Here is a 19,598-nt window from a genome sequence, read left to right as displayed (position 1 = left end):
TTTTTTTATAATCCTTATTTGATTCAAACTAGCTAAAAGTTTAATTTCCAAGTTTCTTGCCCTTAAGTCAATGGAAATCTTAATTACCAAAATTTATTAGTTGATCTAATATAATTGCTCGTTAACATTTATGTAGTCAATGTTATTAATCACTTTGTTTTTTAAAAGATTTTATGGCTATACTAAATTTATTTAATAAAACGATAGAATCTATGCAACAAGTCAAGCTAAATACCTTATAACTTTTCAAACTCTAATAAGATAGAATTGCGTAGTTAATAATATGACATGGATATACTAAATCAGGGGGTAATGAAAACCCTTTACTCAATACTTGATATATAATTGTATAAATATATTAATTAAATGGATTTCAAAATAGGTTTAATTTGGATACCTTACCGGTAGTGACAATTGAATTTGGAATGAGTAAAAGTAGTAATATTCATTTAATACGGAATTGAAAACACCATTGAAGATGTATATTCAATGAAACACTCGGATAAGGTTCCTGGAGGTTAACAATGATTTGCTTGTTTGTTTTCCATTTTAAAAGAATCAAAAGCTACCTCTAGTAGACTTAATATTAATTATGCATCTTCACACGTAACTTAAGTTTTTGTAACTAAATAGAAAAAAGTCAACTTATAGAAAGGATGCAAAGTGCATGGGAATGAGCTAAACTCGCACTAACACTAGTAATATTCATTTAATACACCTGAAAGTAGTAATATTCATTTGGTTTGTCCAAATGACCAACATCATTGAAAACACCACTCGCTCTGTCGTTGGAAGTGTTTTGGCCATTCTCTTAACTTCTCCTTGGCTCCTATTGAATTCAATGCATCCAAAACGTTCATTTTGACTCCAATAACCACCAAAGTCCATAAAAATAGTCATTTTTGCTTCCAAAGCTTTTCAAACCAAATTTCTTGCAAAATAACACAAAGTAGTCCTAATCTAATGAAATTTGGAATAATCTATGAGCAAAATGACTTAGTGAAAGGGGGAAAAATATAGACAATTAAACACTTATCAATAAGTTTATATTTATTAGTGTAAATATGCTAATTTATTTAAATTGAAAGTTTAAAATATTAATTTGAAAATGTCGAAAGTTATTGCTGAACCTGGTCGATAAGCTCGACAGTCTGAGATTTTTACGAGCAAGGCCAAGAATTTTGAACCCAACCCAAAAAGAAAAACGATAAGTCCCAACTGATAAGTCCGACGGCCCAATAGAGTTAGTTCAAAATCGAATGAATTAGCTCGATTGACATCCTATAGCTAATGTAATTAATTGGCTTTTAAATAATAATAAAAATAAATTTTAGGGCTATTAGTAATTTTTTTTTTATAGATATAGTCTGTATATAATATATGTCAATGTATAGGGATTAATCGCAAATTATGTTGTGCAACCGTGTGCACCATGCATGGTGCACACGGTTGCAAAACGACACCGTTTACTATGATGGAGTAACGGTGTCATTAGTGGAACAGTTTTACTCCACCAATTAAATAATTTTTTATTTTATTTATTTTTTATTTATTATTTATTTATTTTTATTTTTACAAAAACTCAAATCGACGTGTAATTATAAATATATAATTATGCAAGTCTGAATATATAATTATGAAGTTATGGATATATAGTTATGAAGTTATGGATATATAGTTTTGAAATTATGTATGTGTAGTTATGCAATTATGGATATGGTTATCTGTGAACAAGCACTTTAAGAATTCTGAATATGGAATTATGTAATTATGAATGTCTAGTTGTGAAATTATGAATATATGGATATGAAATTATGAATCTGTAGTTATTATTTCTGAATGTACTATTGTCAAATTATGAATATATAGTTATGTAATTCTGGATATATAGTTATGAAATTGTGGATATATAATTATGAAATTATGGATGTATCAGACTGTTTAAATACGAAAGGAAACCATCTAACGCGGTTAACAATGATCTGAACGATTTTTTTTTTTTTTTTGTAAATGAAATGACATCGTTTTGCAACCGTGTGCACCATGGATAGTGCACACGGTTGCTGAGCATAACGATTGGGGATTAATTGAGGCGAGCTAAACTTGAATAAACAAACCTCAAAAGTCAGCTTAAATTTTTAAAAAAATATTAAAGTTGAAGCTCAGCCAAATTTTAGTTTTGTGAGCTTGAGCTCCACTCGACTCCAACATAGATTATATAAAAAAAAAAATCAAAATTACATATCCATTATGCTTATATATATATATATAAAGTGAAGTGCATTTGAAAAAATGAATTCTATGAAGTGATTTTAATAGCTAGGGTAGAGTAACATTTTCCTTAAAAAAAATTTTTTTTCGTCTGAAGGCAAATAGTATTAATTATTTAAAATGTCAATTCACATTCCACGTAAACATGCAACTTGATGAAATGAATGGTAACCTACTATCATGTAAAGTTGCATACATTTGGAGTGTTCAGTGGTCTAATTGCATTTTTTTTTGTTCAGTGGTCTAATTGCACTTTCAGGTTACGTTCAGTGACCAATTTGAATCTTATTCCACTATTATATAATGTTTTACCATTTTAATTAAATGGTCATATAATCAAACTCTGAATAGATATTACTGATATCTTTAATTTATAGAAAGAGTTAATTCTATTTTTGGTCCTAGTTTTGTAGTAGTAGTCTACTTTTAGTCATTTTTATCAGAACATTCTTATTTGGTTTTAGTATTATTGTGACATTTCTATTTTGTGTTCTCCGCCAATAAAATCGTTAAAATGTCATTAAATAGAAGGACATTTCGATCTTTTTTATTATACAAATTAGGTTGACTCGCTAAATTTTTATGTTTATTTTTTTAAAGAAAAAACAAATCATAATTGAATATCGAAAGGCGATTATATTTTAGGGCATTTGAATGCTTTTATTGACGGATGACAAAAGTGTCAGGTCAAAACAATACTAGGACCAAATGAGGATGTTATGATAAAAGGTGACTAAAAATAAACTTTCCTAAATAAATCTAGTACCAAAAATGAAATTAATTCTTTATAGAAAAGTTCATAATCTTTATCAAAAGTATGCTTTGAGTGAATCAAATCTTGTGACTTTAACCAGCAAAAAAACAATTATAGCGGTCAGAAATTTTGTTTCTAATATAATGAAAAAAATGATAAAAGCTATCCATAAATTTTCTCTTTTTTCCATTAAAAAACAAAATCATTGCAGTAATATTTTACAAACACTAATGAATAATGGAATCCTGTTTCATAATGAATGTCTTAAAGAAAATATCAAGAAACTCCTTTTCTTTTTTTGTAAAAAAAAAAAAAAAACCAAACAAGAAACTCCTTTAATTTACCAGAAGCTTATTAAGAACCAGAATCCGCCGCAGCGGCGGCGGCAGGAGCAGACATCTTACGACGGCAGAGAGGGCAGGAAGGGCTTATCTCAAGCCAAGATGAGAGGCAGTCGTCGTGAAATAAGTTATGGCTGCACGGCATCACAGCCGCATCTGTCCCCTCCGTTAACTCCTCCAAGCAAATAACGCAACGATTACCGCCGCACTCTATTCTCTTCCTCTTTAACGACTTCACTTGGAAACCGCCATCGGAGGCGGCGGCGCCACCATTTACTCCCTCCACTGCCTCTCCCAAATCTCGATCATCCTCGTACGTTTCTTGAACGTCGCCGAAACCTGGCATATGAACCGTCCGCATGTCAACCTGAATAGTACACTTATACTCCCTTGCTTTATCGATCACTTCGTCGGCTATGTCAAAGCCGGTGTCACCGTCAATAGGCCAGAACCTCAGCCCTTGGCTGGAGATGAAATTCCGGCAGTCCTCCGGGAACCGGGTCAACCTCTCCGCCTGCAAGTCGTCGCTCAGACATATGGTTCGCGATTCTTCCCCGTATCCAACATCATCGTCAAAGTCGTCAGCTGTGCGGTGAGAGAAGCGGACATGGATGTGAGGCTGAGACGGCGCAGAACAGGAGGCGCAATCTTCTCTGACTGTGGGATTCGGCCACACAGAATAGAATGTAAAATAGTCGGAATAGTCGGAATAGTCGTCGTCGGAATCGCTGTCGGAATCGGAATAGTTGTCGGAATAGTGGTCGGAATAGTCGTCCTCGGAATAGTCGTCGCCAAAACCACTCTCCTCCATTGATCCTTTCTTCCTCTTGCTCTTCCGCGCAGCTTTAATAAATAGGCGGATTACGAGACGTTGTTTGCTAATTCTTATTTGCCTGGAACTTGAGTTGTCCAGCTTTTACGGAAACTTACTTGAACCCCAAGTTAGAAGTTACTAAGAAATTTTAGCAAATTATTAATTGATCTTATATTTGTATTTTTGCGTGGTTAATTAGGGATGTTAATTTTATCATAAAATTTATGAACGGTTAAATTGAAAATTTTTAGGGTTTGGACTTTGGACCAAAATATTTTAATTATATAAAAAATTAGTTTAATTTGATAAGTCTAATAATCTGAGTCACTTAAAAGGTTAATTTTTGTTAAAGAAGTGATGTGCAACAAAATATACATAAAGTTTATTTGTATGTTCATTTTAGTATCTTTTTTATTAAGTTTTTAAATAAATTTTTAAAATATATTTGTAAATTTATTACTATAAATATTATATTATAGTATGTTATATTGTAGCGTAAGTATATTAATTATTTTTATTTTATGAAAATAAATAAAAAAAAAAACTCACTATAAATATTATATTATAGTATGTTATATTGTAGTGTAAGTATATTAATTATTTTTATTTAGAATTTAGAAATGGAAATTGAGATTTGGATTGATTGCATGATTTATAATTTTATATTTATTAGTATAAGTTTGCTAGTTTATTTAAATTGAAAGTTTAGAATATTAATTTGAAAATGTCAAAAGTTATTGCTGAACTCAGTCGATAAGCTGACAGTTTGAGATTTTTACGAGTAAGGCTAAGAATTTTGAACCCGTCCTGAAGGCTCAATTGATAAGCCTGACAACTTAATAGGGTTAGTTCAAAATAGAACGTGCTGGCAATATCCTATGGCTATTGTAAATAATTACATTTAAAAAAAAAATTAGGGCTATTAGTTTTTTGTTTTTTTTTTTTTTTTTTTTTTGGCATTCAATTTTTTTTTTTTTTAAATTTTTTGAGTTTGAGCTCCACTCGACTCCAAGATCAATTTTTTTAAAAAAAAAATCAAAATTACAAATCCATTATGCTTTTATATATAAGTTAAATTAGTAATATCAATGTTATGAAGTGAAGTAAATTTGAAATAATTAATACTATGAAGTGATGTGATTTTAGTAGCCAGGGTACATAGAGTAGCATTTTCCTTCACGTTTAATTTTTGTGTAAAGGAAAATACTATTTTCTCTCAAAAGTTTTTCCTATTGCCTAATCCTACATACTCTTTATCAAATACTCCGTAGTAAACAACCTAACTATACTCAAGGACCTAGTTAATATTAAGACATTTATATATAAATATTATATTTCAGTTAAATAATATTATACGTCTTATTTGAGAGGCCGGGTTTCACATGCACAAGACCTACTAAAAAAATGTTGATTGATGGAGATAAGGATCAAGACCCGAAAGAGTGAGCATGGCAGACAACACGATTAAATGAAGAGTGAGCGCGCAAAGATATTTGACGAGGTTTTGAGAGGTCAGAAGAAGAGAACGGCAATTAGGATCACAAAGTGAAATTTGTGTCATACACACTGTTAAATTGTGGTTATAGGTTTCTAATGTAGCAAAAATGAGTGATGGTGAGTGTACGGATGTGTAATCTCGTCCTCAGGGGATTGGAATCTATGACACGCAATACGCAATCACAAAAATTTTACTTTGGTTCGTAACTCTAGTTCAGGTGACAAATATGATCGGGTGAATTCCTTTGGATAGAGAAACTTCTTTAGTTAAACTTTCACTAAGCTCTTAAAAGTTACCCAGGTTGGTATTGACTATAGACCATCAGGTGGATTCCTTTGGATAGAGAAATATGAGTAATGCAATGCGTTTTTCATTTAATTATTACGTACAGTACTATTATAATTAGATTTTTTTTATTTAAATTTAATTTCTTAGAAATATGTTCCCTAGCTATCATTTTGTATTTACAATTTTCATTGTCTTACCAATATAGAAGAAATAAAGACGCCGATAAAATTTTTTTTAATATATATATATATATATATATATATATATATATATATATATATATATATATATATATATATATATAAAGTATCCTCTATGAAGAGGATGCCGCGGATACAAGTAATTAAAAAATGAATAAATAAATACTTTCCGTCACATCTACCTGTGCGTCGCGGATAGTATTTAATAATAAAATATTAAATGACTTTTCGAGGCACCTGTGACAAGGTGCATCGGAAAGTCTCTATTAAAAAAAATAAAAAATCCTTATTTAGCTTTTCGTTACACTATATACAGGTGTCTCGAAAAACTAAACACTTTCAGAGGCTCTGGAGTCCGTGACTTGAAAAGTGTTTTATAGGTGACTTTGAAAGTATTTTTTATACTAGCTAGCTAGTGAATTTATTAAAATTAGACATTATAAATCGTGTAATTTATGATTTAAGATTTTACTTCGAACATATATTACTTATATCTTTAATTTATAGAAAGAGAATTTCATTTTTTTTAATTCTAAATTTATAGATGACAGTCCACTTTTAATTTATTATTATTTTTTTTTTTAGGGAAAATGGCACTTTTTACCCTTGAGTTATATACTTATAGCACTTTTTCCCCCTCAATTATTTAGGTAAGCACATTAGCCCCCTCAATTATTATAAAAGTGGTGCTTTTTCCCCCTGATATATTAAATTGACATTTATACCCTTAAAGTAAACATTTTATTTATTTTACTACTCCAACAAATTATTGTATATACGTAGGGATGACCACGGTTCGATTTGAATTGAACCGGATACTAAAACAATCGAATTAATAGTTTACGGTTATAATTCAGATCTAGAACCCAATATTTAAATGTCAATTTATTAAAATTATGTATCAAAAAATTGAATCTTGAACCGTGAACCAGCGGTTCCGGATCTGATTCGCGGTTTTGAACCGTCTTTATTTTAAAATTTTATTTTTTATTTTAAAATAGTCCAAATTCAACAATAAATGTATTTTATTTTTTTTCGGAACATGAACCGTCCGTTCCGGTTCACGATTTTAATAAACTCTAAATATCGAATTTCGATTCTAAATTGTAATTGGAATATTTCGGTTTGGTTGCTATAGTGTTTGTTTAGTTTGAACCAAATTATAGTCATAATTTGTTGGAGAAAAAAATAAATTAAATATTTAGTTTAAGGGTAAATATGTCCATTTAACATTTCAGTGGGAAAAACAGCCACTTCAATAACTTAGGGAGAAAAAATGCTATAGGTATATAACTCAGGGGGAAAAAGTGTCATTTTCCCTTTTTTTTAATATCAAAATAGCCTTATTTGGTCATAGTATTAATATTGTGGCATGACCATTTTTGATCATTTATAAATAAAATCATTAAAATATCATTAAATACAAGAACATTTCTATAGTTGAGTATATATATATTGTTAAGTTAATATGAGTATATCCAATTTTGTCCCATGCATTAAAAAACAAAATCATTTTTGCAGTAATATTTTACAAACTCTAATGATCATATGAGTAGAATCAGAATCCCTTGACATTAAAAAACAAAATCATTTTTGCAGTAATATTTTACAAACTCTAATGAATAATGGAATCATGTTTCATAATGAATGTCGTCTTAAAGAAAATACCAACAAACTCTTTTAATTTACAAGAAGCGTAATTAAGGACGAGAATCCGCCGGAGCGGCGGCAGGAGCAGACATCTTACGACGGCAGAGAGGGCAGGAAGGGCTTATCTCCACCCAAGATGAGAGGCAGTCGTCGTGAAATGAGTTATGGCTGCACGGCATCACAGCCGCATCTGTCCCCTCCGTTAACTCCTCCAAGCAAATAACGCAACGATTACCGCCGCACTCTATTCTCTTCCTCTTTAACGACCTCACTTCGAAACCGCCATCGGAGGCGGCGGCGGTGCCATTTACACCCTCCGCTGCCGCTCCGAAATCTCGATCATCCTCGTACGTTTCTTGAATGTCGTCGGAACCTCGAATCTGAACCGACCACATGTCAACCTGAAGATTACACTTAAACTGCCTTGCTTTCTCGATCACATCGTCGGCGATGTCAATGACGGTGCCGAAGTCAATAGGCCAGTCACTCAGCCCTTCGCAGAAGATGAAATCCCGGCAATCGTCCAGCAACCGGTTCGACCCCTCCGCCAGCAAGTCGTCGCTCAGGCATATGGTTTGTGATTCTTCCCCGTACCCAACATCATCGTCAAAGTTGTCAGCTGTGCGGTGAGAGAAGCGGACATGGACGTGAGGCCGAGACGGCGCAGAAGAGGCGGCGCAATCTTTTGTGACTGTGGGATTCGGCCACACAGAAAAGAATGTAAAATAGTCGGAATAGTCGTAGTCGGAATCGTCGTCGGAATAGTCGTCGCCAAAACCACTCGCCTCCATTAATCCTTTCTTCCTTTTCCTTTTCCTTTTCCTTTTCCTCTTCTGCGCAGCTTTAATAAATAGCGGATTTGGAGACGTGTTTGCTAATCCTTATTTGACTAGAACTTGAGTTGTCCAGCTTTTACTACGGAAACTTACTTGAACCCCAAGTTACTAGAAATTTTAGCAAATTATTAATTGATCTTATATTTTGTATTTTTGCATGGTTAATTAGGGATGTTAATCTTACCATAAAATTTATGAACTGTTAAATTGAAAATAGGTTTAATTTGGATACCTTACCGGTAGTGACAGGTGAATTTGGAATGAGTAAAAGTAGTAATATTCATTTAATACGCAAATAAGTAAATAGGCAAGTATTATACACACACACATATGTGTGTTGGTTTTATGGCTATGCATGGGGTAGTAGGACGATGAGTCAACCCTTCCGTAAGTGTTAAGTAAATTTGAGAGAGAAAATTGACAGAATAATTTCACATGTTTTGAATTCAAAATTCGTTAAAATATGATCCAAAAATATTTATACAAGATATTTGAACCTTGCAAAAAGAAATGGAGAAAAAATTAACAAAATTGGAGTTAGGAAAGTTTCTATGCTGCTGTGCATATTTCCTAATATTGAAAACGTAAATCCTGCGCATCAAAATTGATAAAAATCTCCCCCAAATCTTCTTTCAAAACCCCTGAGTGTGGCATCCGATGATTCTGATCGGAACCCATTTGAAAACGTAAATCCTGCGCATCAAAATTGATAAAAATCTCCCCCAAATCTTCTTTCAAAACCCCTGAGTGTGGCATCCGATGATTCTGATCGGAACCCATCCGACTGTCTGTGGGGCTCACTCCAACCAGGCCAATTGGTGAGTTGTCTAGTGTGACCAAGCTGGGCAACTGAGATCCATTCATCCCCTAACATAAATAAGCGACCCTTAAACTCCCGACTCCATAGGGACACACCTGACCTGACTGATACCCAATTAAGGGGTATCCATCAATATATATATATATATATATATATATATATATATATATATATATATATATATATATCCTAACTTTTATACTTTCATGAATTTTTTCTCTTAATTTCTAAACTTTCTTTACCAACTTTTTCTTGCTAAATAGATCAACAAATCAAAGCTTTTTTATTCTTTTCATATATAAAACTTCTATGTATTGATTTTTATTCTTTTCTTATTTTATTCCTAGCATCTAAACTTTCTCTATTAACTTTTCCCCATAAATATTCAAACAAAGAAATTTTTTTATTTACCATTCCCAAATTTTACTATAGTTTCACAATATTCATATAAATACTTTTGATTTTACTTTTTTATGTTTATATTTGTAATAATTTTTTTTTTCCTTTTGTTTACCGCAAACTGTTGTTCACAACAATTTGAGAAAAAGAATTTTATCATATGAAAGTTAACAAAAGTTTCATTTTAAAAGTACTTAAAAACTACAAAAATCATACAAATCTTAACTATTGGTATGCCTTCCGCATTGATATCAGGATATGTATTCATCATGCTCTACGAAAGGCTCTCCTGCAGCGGCGGGCCGGAAATCATGCGGCGGCAGAGAGGACAGCAAAGGCTTCTCTCCAGCCAAGTTGAGAGGCAGCTGATAAGTGCATTTATGTCCATATTTTTACCCCTTGTATAGACATATTTTGTATGACAAACACTTTGATTTTATGCAAAGAAGTGTCTTAATTCCTTTGTTTATATCTTTTGATGCATAGTGTAGAGTGCAGGCAATTGTGTGCTTTTGAGGTATTTTGGATGAATTTGGAGTCAATGAGAGCCAAATATGAAGCTATGGAGATGGATGCAACACTTCCAAAGGAGTCTAGGGTGGTTCTTTCAATGGTCTTGGTCATGTGGGCAAACCAAAGCAAAAGAGAAGCAAGCACCATGCAATTGCAATTTCCAACCTGCACGTCGACGTCATGGTTCTTGGACCATATCTCAAGCTATAAACATCCAAATTACATGATTCTTGTCCCATTGCAAAGAAGACTCAAAGGGCTACAAATCATATTCAGACATCAAAGCCTAAAAAGGAAGCCACAGTGGTCAAAATCATCCTTGAAGTTGAAGTTCCGAACTTACAGATTTCACCCGAAACTGACCACTGTTTGGTAATTTGATCATATCTCGGCCTAGGATTGTCCAAATTAAGTGATTCTTGAGCCATTTGAAAGAAGATTCGAAGACCTATAAGTTTCATGAAGACACCGAAACCTAATTCTGAAGAAAAAAGGGTCAAAATTAGCCTGCAAGTCGAAGTTCTGTTGCAGATCAGCACTCGACGCGTCGAATCCTGGCAGAATGTCGAGCAGCCCATCTCTGTTTTCTTTTGACTGCGTTATAACTCATTTTTTGGAGAAAAAAAGAGGGGGGAGAACCCTAGATAGCAAGAACTCGTTTTCCTTTCATTTCCTTAGCTTAGATTAGTCTAGTATTTCATCTCTAACTCTTCTACAAAGCTTGTAATCATGGATTGGAGTGAGATTCAACCACAAAATCTTCATCTTCAATAGAGAAGCTTCTTACTCTTCTTCTTAAGCTTTTGTGTAATGTTTATGATATTTTCTTGTACTTTGTTGTTATTTATACTTATGAAGTGTGAGTAGTTCGTTTTTGGGCTTGGATTAGGGTGATATTGCCAACCTAGATGCTAAATAGGTGATTATTGCATAAGGGGGAAGAACCCTAACCTAGAGTTCATTTGTTTGAGTTGGTTTTATGTTGAATCTTGCTAATATTTGGTACGTAACTCTTATTAGCTTGCTTTTGGATAGTTCTTCTCCACAATGAAGGTTGGGTGAAGAACTTAAGCCTCTCCTTTCTCAAACCCCATTTTCTTTCTATGAAAATAGGGAAGAATTGGGGGCCTAAATGCTTATGTGCTTTAAGAGCTAGGAATTGATACACCATGAAAGTGGGGCAATCCTTGCTCTAATCCTTGTTCTTTAGCTTATGAAAATGGCTTTAAGCTAGGATTTTCTTGTGCATTGCCTTAATGTTCATTTGGTTGATGTTCTTCCCCTAATCCTTAAGTTGTTGAAGCATCTAGAAGGCAACATTCCCTAATTTGAGCCCATCTTTTATCATTGTGATTGCTTGTGTTTAAATTGCATTGTCTTAACTAGATTTTTAGCCCTTAATTGTTGACATTACCCAACCATGAATTTGAATTTGCTTGGATTCTTGTGGGTTCCAATACTTTGGTGCCTAGAACTTTAGTTGTCACTCAAGTACGTGCCATAGTCCCAATCCCTTGCGGAACGACAATTTACACCCGTATACTCACCACCTCTTTCCCGAACACCAGCAGCCGTAGTGAAAGGAACAATGGTTGCACGGCATCACAGCCACCACTGTCCCCGCCGTTAACTCCTCCAAGCAAATAACACAACAATCACCGTCTCCTCCGCCACAATCCCTCTCATCGTACTCTATTGTCTTCCTCTCCAACGACTTGATCGCCTCCCTGTTCTGATCTACGCCCCTCGTCGCCTCCGCTCCGGAATTCTCGCCGGATACTAAGATAATTTCGGTAGAATATGCTTCTGCATCGTAAGAAAGATATGTTACTTCTTCGTCGTCGAGACAGAACCACCATCAGAAAGATTTGTTAATTCATCGGTGAGAATAGAATCATTGTTGGAAAGATATGTTACTTCTTCATTGTCGAGGACAGTATCATCGCGGAAAAGATATGTTACTTCTTCATAGCCGAGAATAGAATTATTGTCCGAGAGATTTATTACTTCTTCATTGTGGATAACAGAATCATCATTGGATGCTACTTCTTCATGGCCGAGAATGGAATCATCATTGGAAAGATATGCTACTTCTTCATTGTCAAGAACAGAACCATCCTCGGAAAGATATGCTACTTCTTCAAGGATCAATGACTAGAATGTGTAGAATGGGGTGAGAAATTGCCAAAATGTGTGCTGACTTTTTTTTTTTGACAAAAATATGCAAAACTCTATTACCCGTTGCGTTTTTGAAGGTATTTAATCCGTTTTTTTTTTCGTTAAATACTTAAAACGCAACTACCAGTTGTTTTTTTCGTATTGTATACGAAAAACGCATCTCCCAGATGCGTTTTCATCTTACGTATTGAATACGTTAAAACGCAATTGGGAGATGCGTTTTACGTATTATACTTGAAAATACGTAAAACGCAAGACCAAAATGCGTTGTGTTTATCGGCGTATTTCGCCGGAGAAATTTACAAAAAACGCAAGACCGAATTGCGTTATTTGAATAAAACGTTAAAACGCTAAAACCACTTGCGTTTTATAGGCGGTTCCGGCGCCGATAGTTCGTTTTGTGTACTGTTCATCGGCTATTTAAGTATACTTAAAAAGACAAATATTAATAGAATGTGGTGTTGCACAGTTGGTTCAGCATGGTGATTGCGAAAAAAGTCCTTGCACAATTAATGCGACTTGCGTTTTGTGGTTCTCGCCGTCCTTCAAATTCGCCGGAGACGGTTGGTAAAAAAAAAAGTAAAAAACGCAACTTAGTTTTGCGTTTTACGTATAATACGTAAAACGCAAAAGTAAGTTGCGTTTTGGGGGATACCGTATGCGTTGGAAAACGCAAGAGCGTAATGCGTTTTATGTATACGAATACGTAAACGCAACTACCTCTTGCGTTTTACAGAAAAAAAACGAAAAAAAAATATTCACCAAAAACGCAACTCCCAAAGAAGTTTTACATATTGTTGTCAAAAAAAAAATACGACACATATTGGGAATTTGGGCTTGTTGACCGCACATTCTAGTCATTGATCCTCTAGCATTAGACTTGGAACCGGCTAAAGGTGACACAATAAAATTATCCAGCAAACCATCTCTTGTCAAATGAAGACTAGAGCCATGAGGTGGCCATGAAGAAACCAACAAAGTTGTTAAATTTACTGTCTGATCAATAAGCCATAGATGATAAAACCAACCACTTTGATCATCTGGATCTGTAAAAAGAGCATGGCGAAAGAACTCAAGCTTTTCTGTCAAAACATTCTCCTTGGGAGAATATCCTTTTACATTCTCCTTTAGCAAGCGAATCAGAAGAGCACTGTCAAAAGTCATTTGAACAAAAATTAGGATAAGAAATCCTTTTTGGGGAGAGGTTGACACATAAATATTTATTTAACAGCCTCCAGGAGAAAATTTTTTAAACAGCATCTAAGAATCAAACTGCTGCATTTTGATGGAATGCTAAATACGGATCTTGATGTATAGAATGTTATCGGTATCAAATACATTGTGTTATTTGGGGAAGAGAATCGGATTGACTTTTGGCAAATTAACAAAAACGTCCCTTATTTAGACGGTCAACTAATCAGATAATAAATAGATTAAAATTGTTCTTGTGTCTATAAATTGACAACATTTTTTTTTTATAAAAGATTAAAATTATCCATGCTATTATAAGCCTAGGATAAAAAAGAGAATTTAAAAAAATATGTAAAAATTTAATAGTTCAATTTTGTTTCTCGAGAAATATATTTTAAATTTTGTTGTGGCGTGCATTATAGTTAGCTAGACTTTGGCCCGTAAAAAATTGGCCTATAGGTTAATTTTGGCTTATTTGATCACTATTAATTTTTTGATTTAGTTAAAATATCAATATAAGTGTTTGGTTAATTAGCTTTTTACAACTCCAAAATACTAAAAATTCAAAAAACTACTCCAAACAACTATTTCAATTAGCTTTTTTAGAAAAGAAATTATACCAAACAAATATCAGCTAACAACTAATTTATCAAACACTTTTCTACAACAGCTAATGTTATCAACAAGTTATACCATCTAATTAACACAATCAGCTAATAGCTAACAGCTATCAATAACAGCCATTTACCAAACATGGCCTTTATATTCTACTTTCCCCATCGTGCTCCTAAAGTCATGCCCAAACGTGGCGTCTTGAATACTTCTAATTTCTAAATTAATAGGTGTATCCCATTCGAATGGGTCAGATTTTTAACTTTTTTTTTTTTTGAAAGTTACTGGCTCTATTACATTGTAGTATTTTTAACTTGATAATTATAAAATTTTAAATTTATTTTCACTATAAACAATTTTGTTAGACTTCTCAGTTTGAGCAAGTTAACTATAAATAATCTAAGCTGATTAATTTTAATGTGATCTTTTGCCAGTTAGAGTCACAATGTGAGCTCTATCCATAATACATATGTAGCGATTGTGAGTTTTCTCTTAATTTTTTCTTTTAACTTCTAAATTAATTAAAATATGTATTAACGTTTAACGATTGGTACTTGGGCATAAGGATGTGCGTAGGACGGGTTCGGACGGCTCGAGTTCACAGATGGTCATCCTGAGCGGATATCGGATACACTATTTAAGCTCTTATCATTTTTTTTTTTTACTTAAAACCATGGATATACAGTTGATTTAATCCGCTGATATCCGTTAAAACCGTCGGATAATTCGATTTTGTTTCTTTAATTAAAATAACCAATTTGACATTTTTTAGAAGAAACATACAAACTTACAAACTAAAATATCATAAGCTATTACAAACTTACATTCATATAACTTAAGTACTTAACTACTTCAGTAGTTAGACACTTAACAGTCGAGACCTTGTGGTCTAATGGCATTAAATGATCAAAGTTGAATTCTTAGATGAGAGGTTAGGGGTTTGAGTCTTAGTAGAGGTGGTAAAAAGTTATATTCTAATAGAGTTATGTGCCAAGTCACAGAGGCATTTACCAAAACTTACTGGAGTTGATGTGTATAATTGCACTTTTTAAAAGTCCATGGGCCTAATTGATTTATCAATCATGTTCTGTGAACCATATTTTGTCTACTGTAAAATAATGTACATTCAGTATAAAAATAATGTACATTCAGTATAATAAAAATCTATTTTTTGTTATGGTCCACATAACATGGTCCACACAATAATTTTCCTTGATTCATCGTGTAATGTTTAGATGCCTATTTGACTATTTTTCATATATTTTATATCTAAATTTGTCACAAACGGCCAACACTAACAAATGGACCTAGTCATTAGTAATTTATAAAGGTAAATGTTACACACTCCAAAATTACTACTTCCTATTAGTTATTTATAAATTTATTATCATGAATTACTAATGAATTAAAAAAAAAAATCCCGATACTATCTTGTAAAAAATCATGATTGTTTTTAAAAAAACCATACTCATAAAAAATATTATGGTCAAACAACATAATTATAACTCTTTCGGATGGAGTTCAAACTCTAATGGGAGAAAGTATGTATGTGCTCAATCCATTAATTATTAGTGTGCTTATTTTTAAAAAATTTTTAGTGTTATTATAAATTAAATTTTTACATTTATAATCCCCTTCATTAGTACTTTATGTATATACATACTCTACTTTATGTATATAAATAATTTACTTTTAGTATATTAAAAATAAAAAAATATATTTTATTTATAGTTTACAAAAATTTATAGACCATAGTCTATAGCATAATGATGAGAAGTAATGATCCAAGACCTTTTTATTTTTTATAATCATAAACATATACACAGCCCCAAATTATATAAAAAAGTGGCCTAATTAATTATCCATGGACATTTCTTGTGCTAAGCCCAATTTATTATCCATCGGCCCACGTATAAATATCCAAAGCCTAACCTTTGTTCGGACTTCGGACAGGCAGACCACACTGTACGCTCTCATCTCTCTCTAAACTATCTAAAATCTCCTCCGATTCCTTCCCATTCCTTCCCTTCGCCGGCTTTAAATTTCAAAATCTCCGACGAATTAAATTTTTATAAAAATCTCCAACGGATTAAAATTTCAAGAAAATCTCCCAACGGATAAAATTTGTAAGAAAATCTCCAACGGATTTAATTTGTAAGAAAATCTTCAACGGATTAAATTTTTAAGTCGGCGCCGAAGATCGTACCCGGCTATTTATTTTGGTTTTCCGATTGCCCTGTCTCGGCTATAGAGGAGGTCAGAGAAGGGAAGCAGAGGAGGGGGCCATTCATGGATTCGGAAGAATTGGAAGGAACTTCTTGAGATGCTGGCATGGAAGGAAGGATTCCCCCTTGATGTCATTGCCATCAATGGCACCGGAGGTGTCAAGCAGGCCTCACACCTTCTCAAATACGACTCCACCCTTGACATCTTCGACGACCACGCCATCTCCGTGGACGGCTCTTCAAATTCACGGACATATACGAGACAATCCGCGATCTCATCCCGGCGATCAGCGAGTCATGCTCGGACGTCTGCCGGAATGAGATCACACACGAGATCGCCGCCGCGGGAGACATAATCGGAGAAGCAGTTGTGAGCGTATTCTCCGATCAAAATCGTATCCAGCTGCAATCCCATCAACATCCCGGCAAGGTATTTTATTATTTTAATTTCTACGCAGTGTTTTCTTCAATCCAGTTGACATTATATTTGAATATAATATTCTTTATATAACTGATCAGGTTGAAGTGAAGGCTATGATGTGGGAGGTTGACAGGTAAATCACATTCTGTCAATAATGCTGTTGGTTTAATGAATCTGAACTTCTTTGTGGTGATCATGGTAATAATGGTAGTAATCTTAGATGTTTACTGTATACAATCATTGTCTGTTATTGAAAATATAGTCTACAAGTGTGAACATTCCTGTGGCTACTTAACAATAAGGGAGCAAGTCTTAAATGTGTGGTCCTGCATACATATGTCATTGCATAGCATATAATATTTTAGGGCTGGTAACAAGTAGTAGAATGTTGATGTTCTTTTACTTTTGGGATGTAGGATTTTTTTCTCCAATTTTCGTGCATTCTTCTTTTTTGGTTTGGATTTGAAAATATAGTCATACGAGTGTGAACATTTGTTAAGTGTTTGCAGAGTAATACAAGGTTAAGGTTAGATTCTAATACTTATGGTTTTTCGGTTCATCTTGAGACTTGCTTATTATGTTTGGTTCGGTACTACGATGTATAATCCTATCTCATGCTATGCAAGTTGTTTGCAGGATTGAGTGTTCATGTCATAGGATTGAAGAAGACATTGTGATTGCTGGGTCATTTCCTCCCCCTATTCATGATTCAGTTTGCTTCTGAACTTTAGATAGAGAGTGCTTTCATGTGAGAGTGCTTTATATCCAGTGCCTTCAATGCTCATGCTTTGGGAGCTTTAGCAGAGGTTGCTGGACCTGGTCTTGATGCCCCCATTGGTACCATCCTTCCTGCTTTACTCACTGCAATGGGCTATACTGATATGGTAGGAGCCTAATTTTTATGCCATAATGCCATTTACTTGGTTTCGTCTTTCACATCATTTAAATTTGAGTCATTGCTTAAGTTGATTTGTGTTTTTTTTTCATTGCATAATTTGCATGTGTCATGCTTTCACCTTGAAAATATCGGAGGTTCAAAGTCTCGCCAAGAAAGCAGCAGAAACTGTTGTCACTGTAATTGAAGAGGAAGGTATCAAGTCTTCGCTGTCGGGGCTTCTCAAAGGAGTTGGAGATATTCAGGCATGATTTATTGTTTTGAATAATGATAATGTGACTTTCTTTTCTTTGTTTTGCATTTTTAGCTAACACTATTTAAGTTTTATTCTTTTCAGGATTCAGTCAGACAAAGTTCTGCATACTTTATTGGATATTTATTCAAAACCAGTGATCTATATCTTGTTGTTGAGGCTCCAAATGTGATATCCATCCTGATTATTTTACTAAGTGATTCAGATTCAGCTACCGTGAAGGTTATTTTGATTCATTGTATGACATTTATACAATGCACTTCAATGTACTAGTTTATCTTACCATGCTCTTTTACAGGTTGCTTGGGAAGCATTGTCTAGTGTGATAAGTTCAGTTCCTGAAGAAGTTCTTCCTTCATATATAAAGTTGGTTCGTGATGTATAGAAACATGCCGGGAGGATCAGTTCTAATACCTGGTTTTTGCCTCTGGAAAGCTCTTCAACCTGTGCTTCCTATTTTCCTCCAGGTATTCCTGCTTAAATGTGGCTACTTAACAGTTAGGGAGCAAGTCTTAAATGTGTGGTCCTGCATACATACGTCATTGCATAGCATATAATATTTTAGGACTGTTAACAAGTAGTAGAATGTTGATGTTCTTTTACTTTTGGGATGTAGGATTTTTTTCTCCAATTTTCGTGCATTCTTCTTTTTTGGTTTGCATTTGAAAATATAGTCATACGAGTGTGAACATTTGTTAAGTGTTTGCAGAGTAATACAAGGTTAAGGTTAGATTCTAATACTTATGGTTTTTCGGTTCATCTTGAGACTTGTTTATTATGTTTGGTTCGGTACTACGATGTATAATCCTATCTCATGCTATGCAAGTTGTTTGCAGGACTGTTCGATCTAGTGCTCTTGCCCTTGGTAAACTAAGTGCACTCACAACTAGGATTGATCCTTTGGTTGGTGATCTTTTATCTGCTTTGCAGGTGACGTACTTCATCTTATGTTTCTTTTTTTGTTTCTTTTCTTTGGTTTTAACTTTCAAAATCTAATATTGTGGTGATATGCGCAGCAGGCTTCAGATATTGGAATTGGTGAGGCTATTTTGACCGCTTTGAAAGGAGTGATCAAACATGCTGCCAAAAGTGTGAGCAGTGCTTCTAGAACACTTGTAGTTACATAGTTTCTCTCTATCATTCAAATAAAAAAAAAGTACTCTGTGTTTGTGGCCTTCTTTTCCTGTGAAATTACTTCTAAATTTGTTTCTTATTGACAGATTGTTGATGCTCTTTACTATAACCCTTCATTTACGCTGAGCATACTGCAAAAGCTTGGTGCTACAGAGATCTTCAATCTTTGGTTCCATATGCTACAACAAACTAAAAAAAGTGGAGCTCGGGCTAATTCTAAAAGGTAGCAATATGTTGGTCTTGTAGTTCTTGTGGAGAGATGTAAAAGGCATAAGAAAAACAAAGCTAAGAGAAGTGGTGGTTTC

At 33.8% G+C, this 19,598-nt stretch overlaps 2 protein-coding genes across 4 annotated transcripts; one reads left to right on the top strand and one right to left on the bottom strand.

Annotated features, from left to right (window-relative positions):
• Positions 1-7,866: 7,866 nt before the first annotated feature.
• Positions 7,867-8,607, bottom strand: LOC109181135 (E3 ubiquitin ligase BIG BROTHER-related-like). Its single transcript, XM_019330890.1, has one exon. The coding sequence runs from the start codon at positions 8,605-8,607 to the stop codon at positions 7,867-7,869; it is 741 nt and encodes a 246-aa protein (XP_019186435.1).
• Positions 8,608-16,681: 8,074 nt separating this feature from the next.
• On the top strand, positions 16,682-19,578 carry LOC109181463. 3 transcript variants are annotated; one of them, XR_002054203.1, is made up of 7 exons: positions 17,004-17,020; positions 17,110-17,144; positions 17,648-17,895; positions 18,044-18,151; positions 18,244-18,381; positions 18,458-18,626; positions 18,996-19,087. XR_002054203.1 is itself a non-coding variant. In XM_019331240.1 (5 exons), the coding sequence occupies exons 2-5, from the start codon at positions 17,125-17,127 to the stop codon at positions 19,518-19,520; spliced, it is 354 nt and encodes a 117-aa protein (XP_019186785.1). In that variant the 5' UTR covers positions 16,682-17,020; positions 17,110-17,124; the 3' UTR covers positions 19,521-19,578. The 3 variants fall into 3 exon arrangements, 1 of the variants encoding a protein (XP_019186785.1); XM_019331240.1 differs by lacking the exons at positions 17,648-17,895; positions 18,044-18,151; positions 18,244-18,381; positions 18,458-18,626 and adding exons at positions 19,176-19,274; positions 19,380-19,578 and having other exon boundaries at positions 16,682-17,020; positions 18,996-19,089; XR_002054202.1 differs by lacking the exons at positions 17,004-17,020; positions 17,110-17,144; positions 17,648-17,895 and having other exon boundaries at positions 18,010-18,151.
• Positions 19,579-19,598: the final 20 nt, after the last annotated feature.

Source organism: Ipomoea nil, unplaced genomic scaffold (genome assembly GCF_001879475.1).
Source record: "Ipomoea nil cultivar Tokyo-kokei standard unplaced genomic scaffold, Asagao_1.1 scaffold1043, whole genome shotgun sequence".
Lineage (NCBI taxonomy): Eukaryota > Viridiplantae > Streptophyta > Magnoliopsida > Solanales > Convolvulaceae > Ipomoea > Ipomoea nil.
The sequence above is the reverse complement of the archived record's forward strand: the minus strand, read 5'-3'. Positions and strand labels throughout refer to the sequence as shown.

Coding starts and splice junctions, on each gene's coding strand:
- LOC109181463 (XM_019331240.1), top strand. CDS start 17,125: ATGATGTGGGAGGTTGACAG. Junction 19,090..19,175: donor ATCTTTTATCTGCTTTGCAG/GTGACGTACTTC, acceptor TGATATGCGCAG/CAGGCTTCAGATATTGGAAT. Junction 19,275..19,379: donor GCAGTGCTTCTAGAACACTT/GTAGTTACATAG, acceptor TCTTATTGACAG/ATTGTTGATGCTCTTTACTA.
- LOC109181135 (XM_019330890.1), bottom strand. CDS start 8,607: ATGGAGGCGAGTGGTTTTGGCGACGACTATTCCGACGACGATTCCGAC.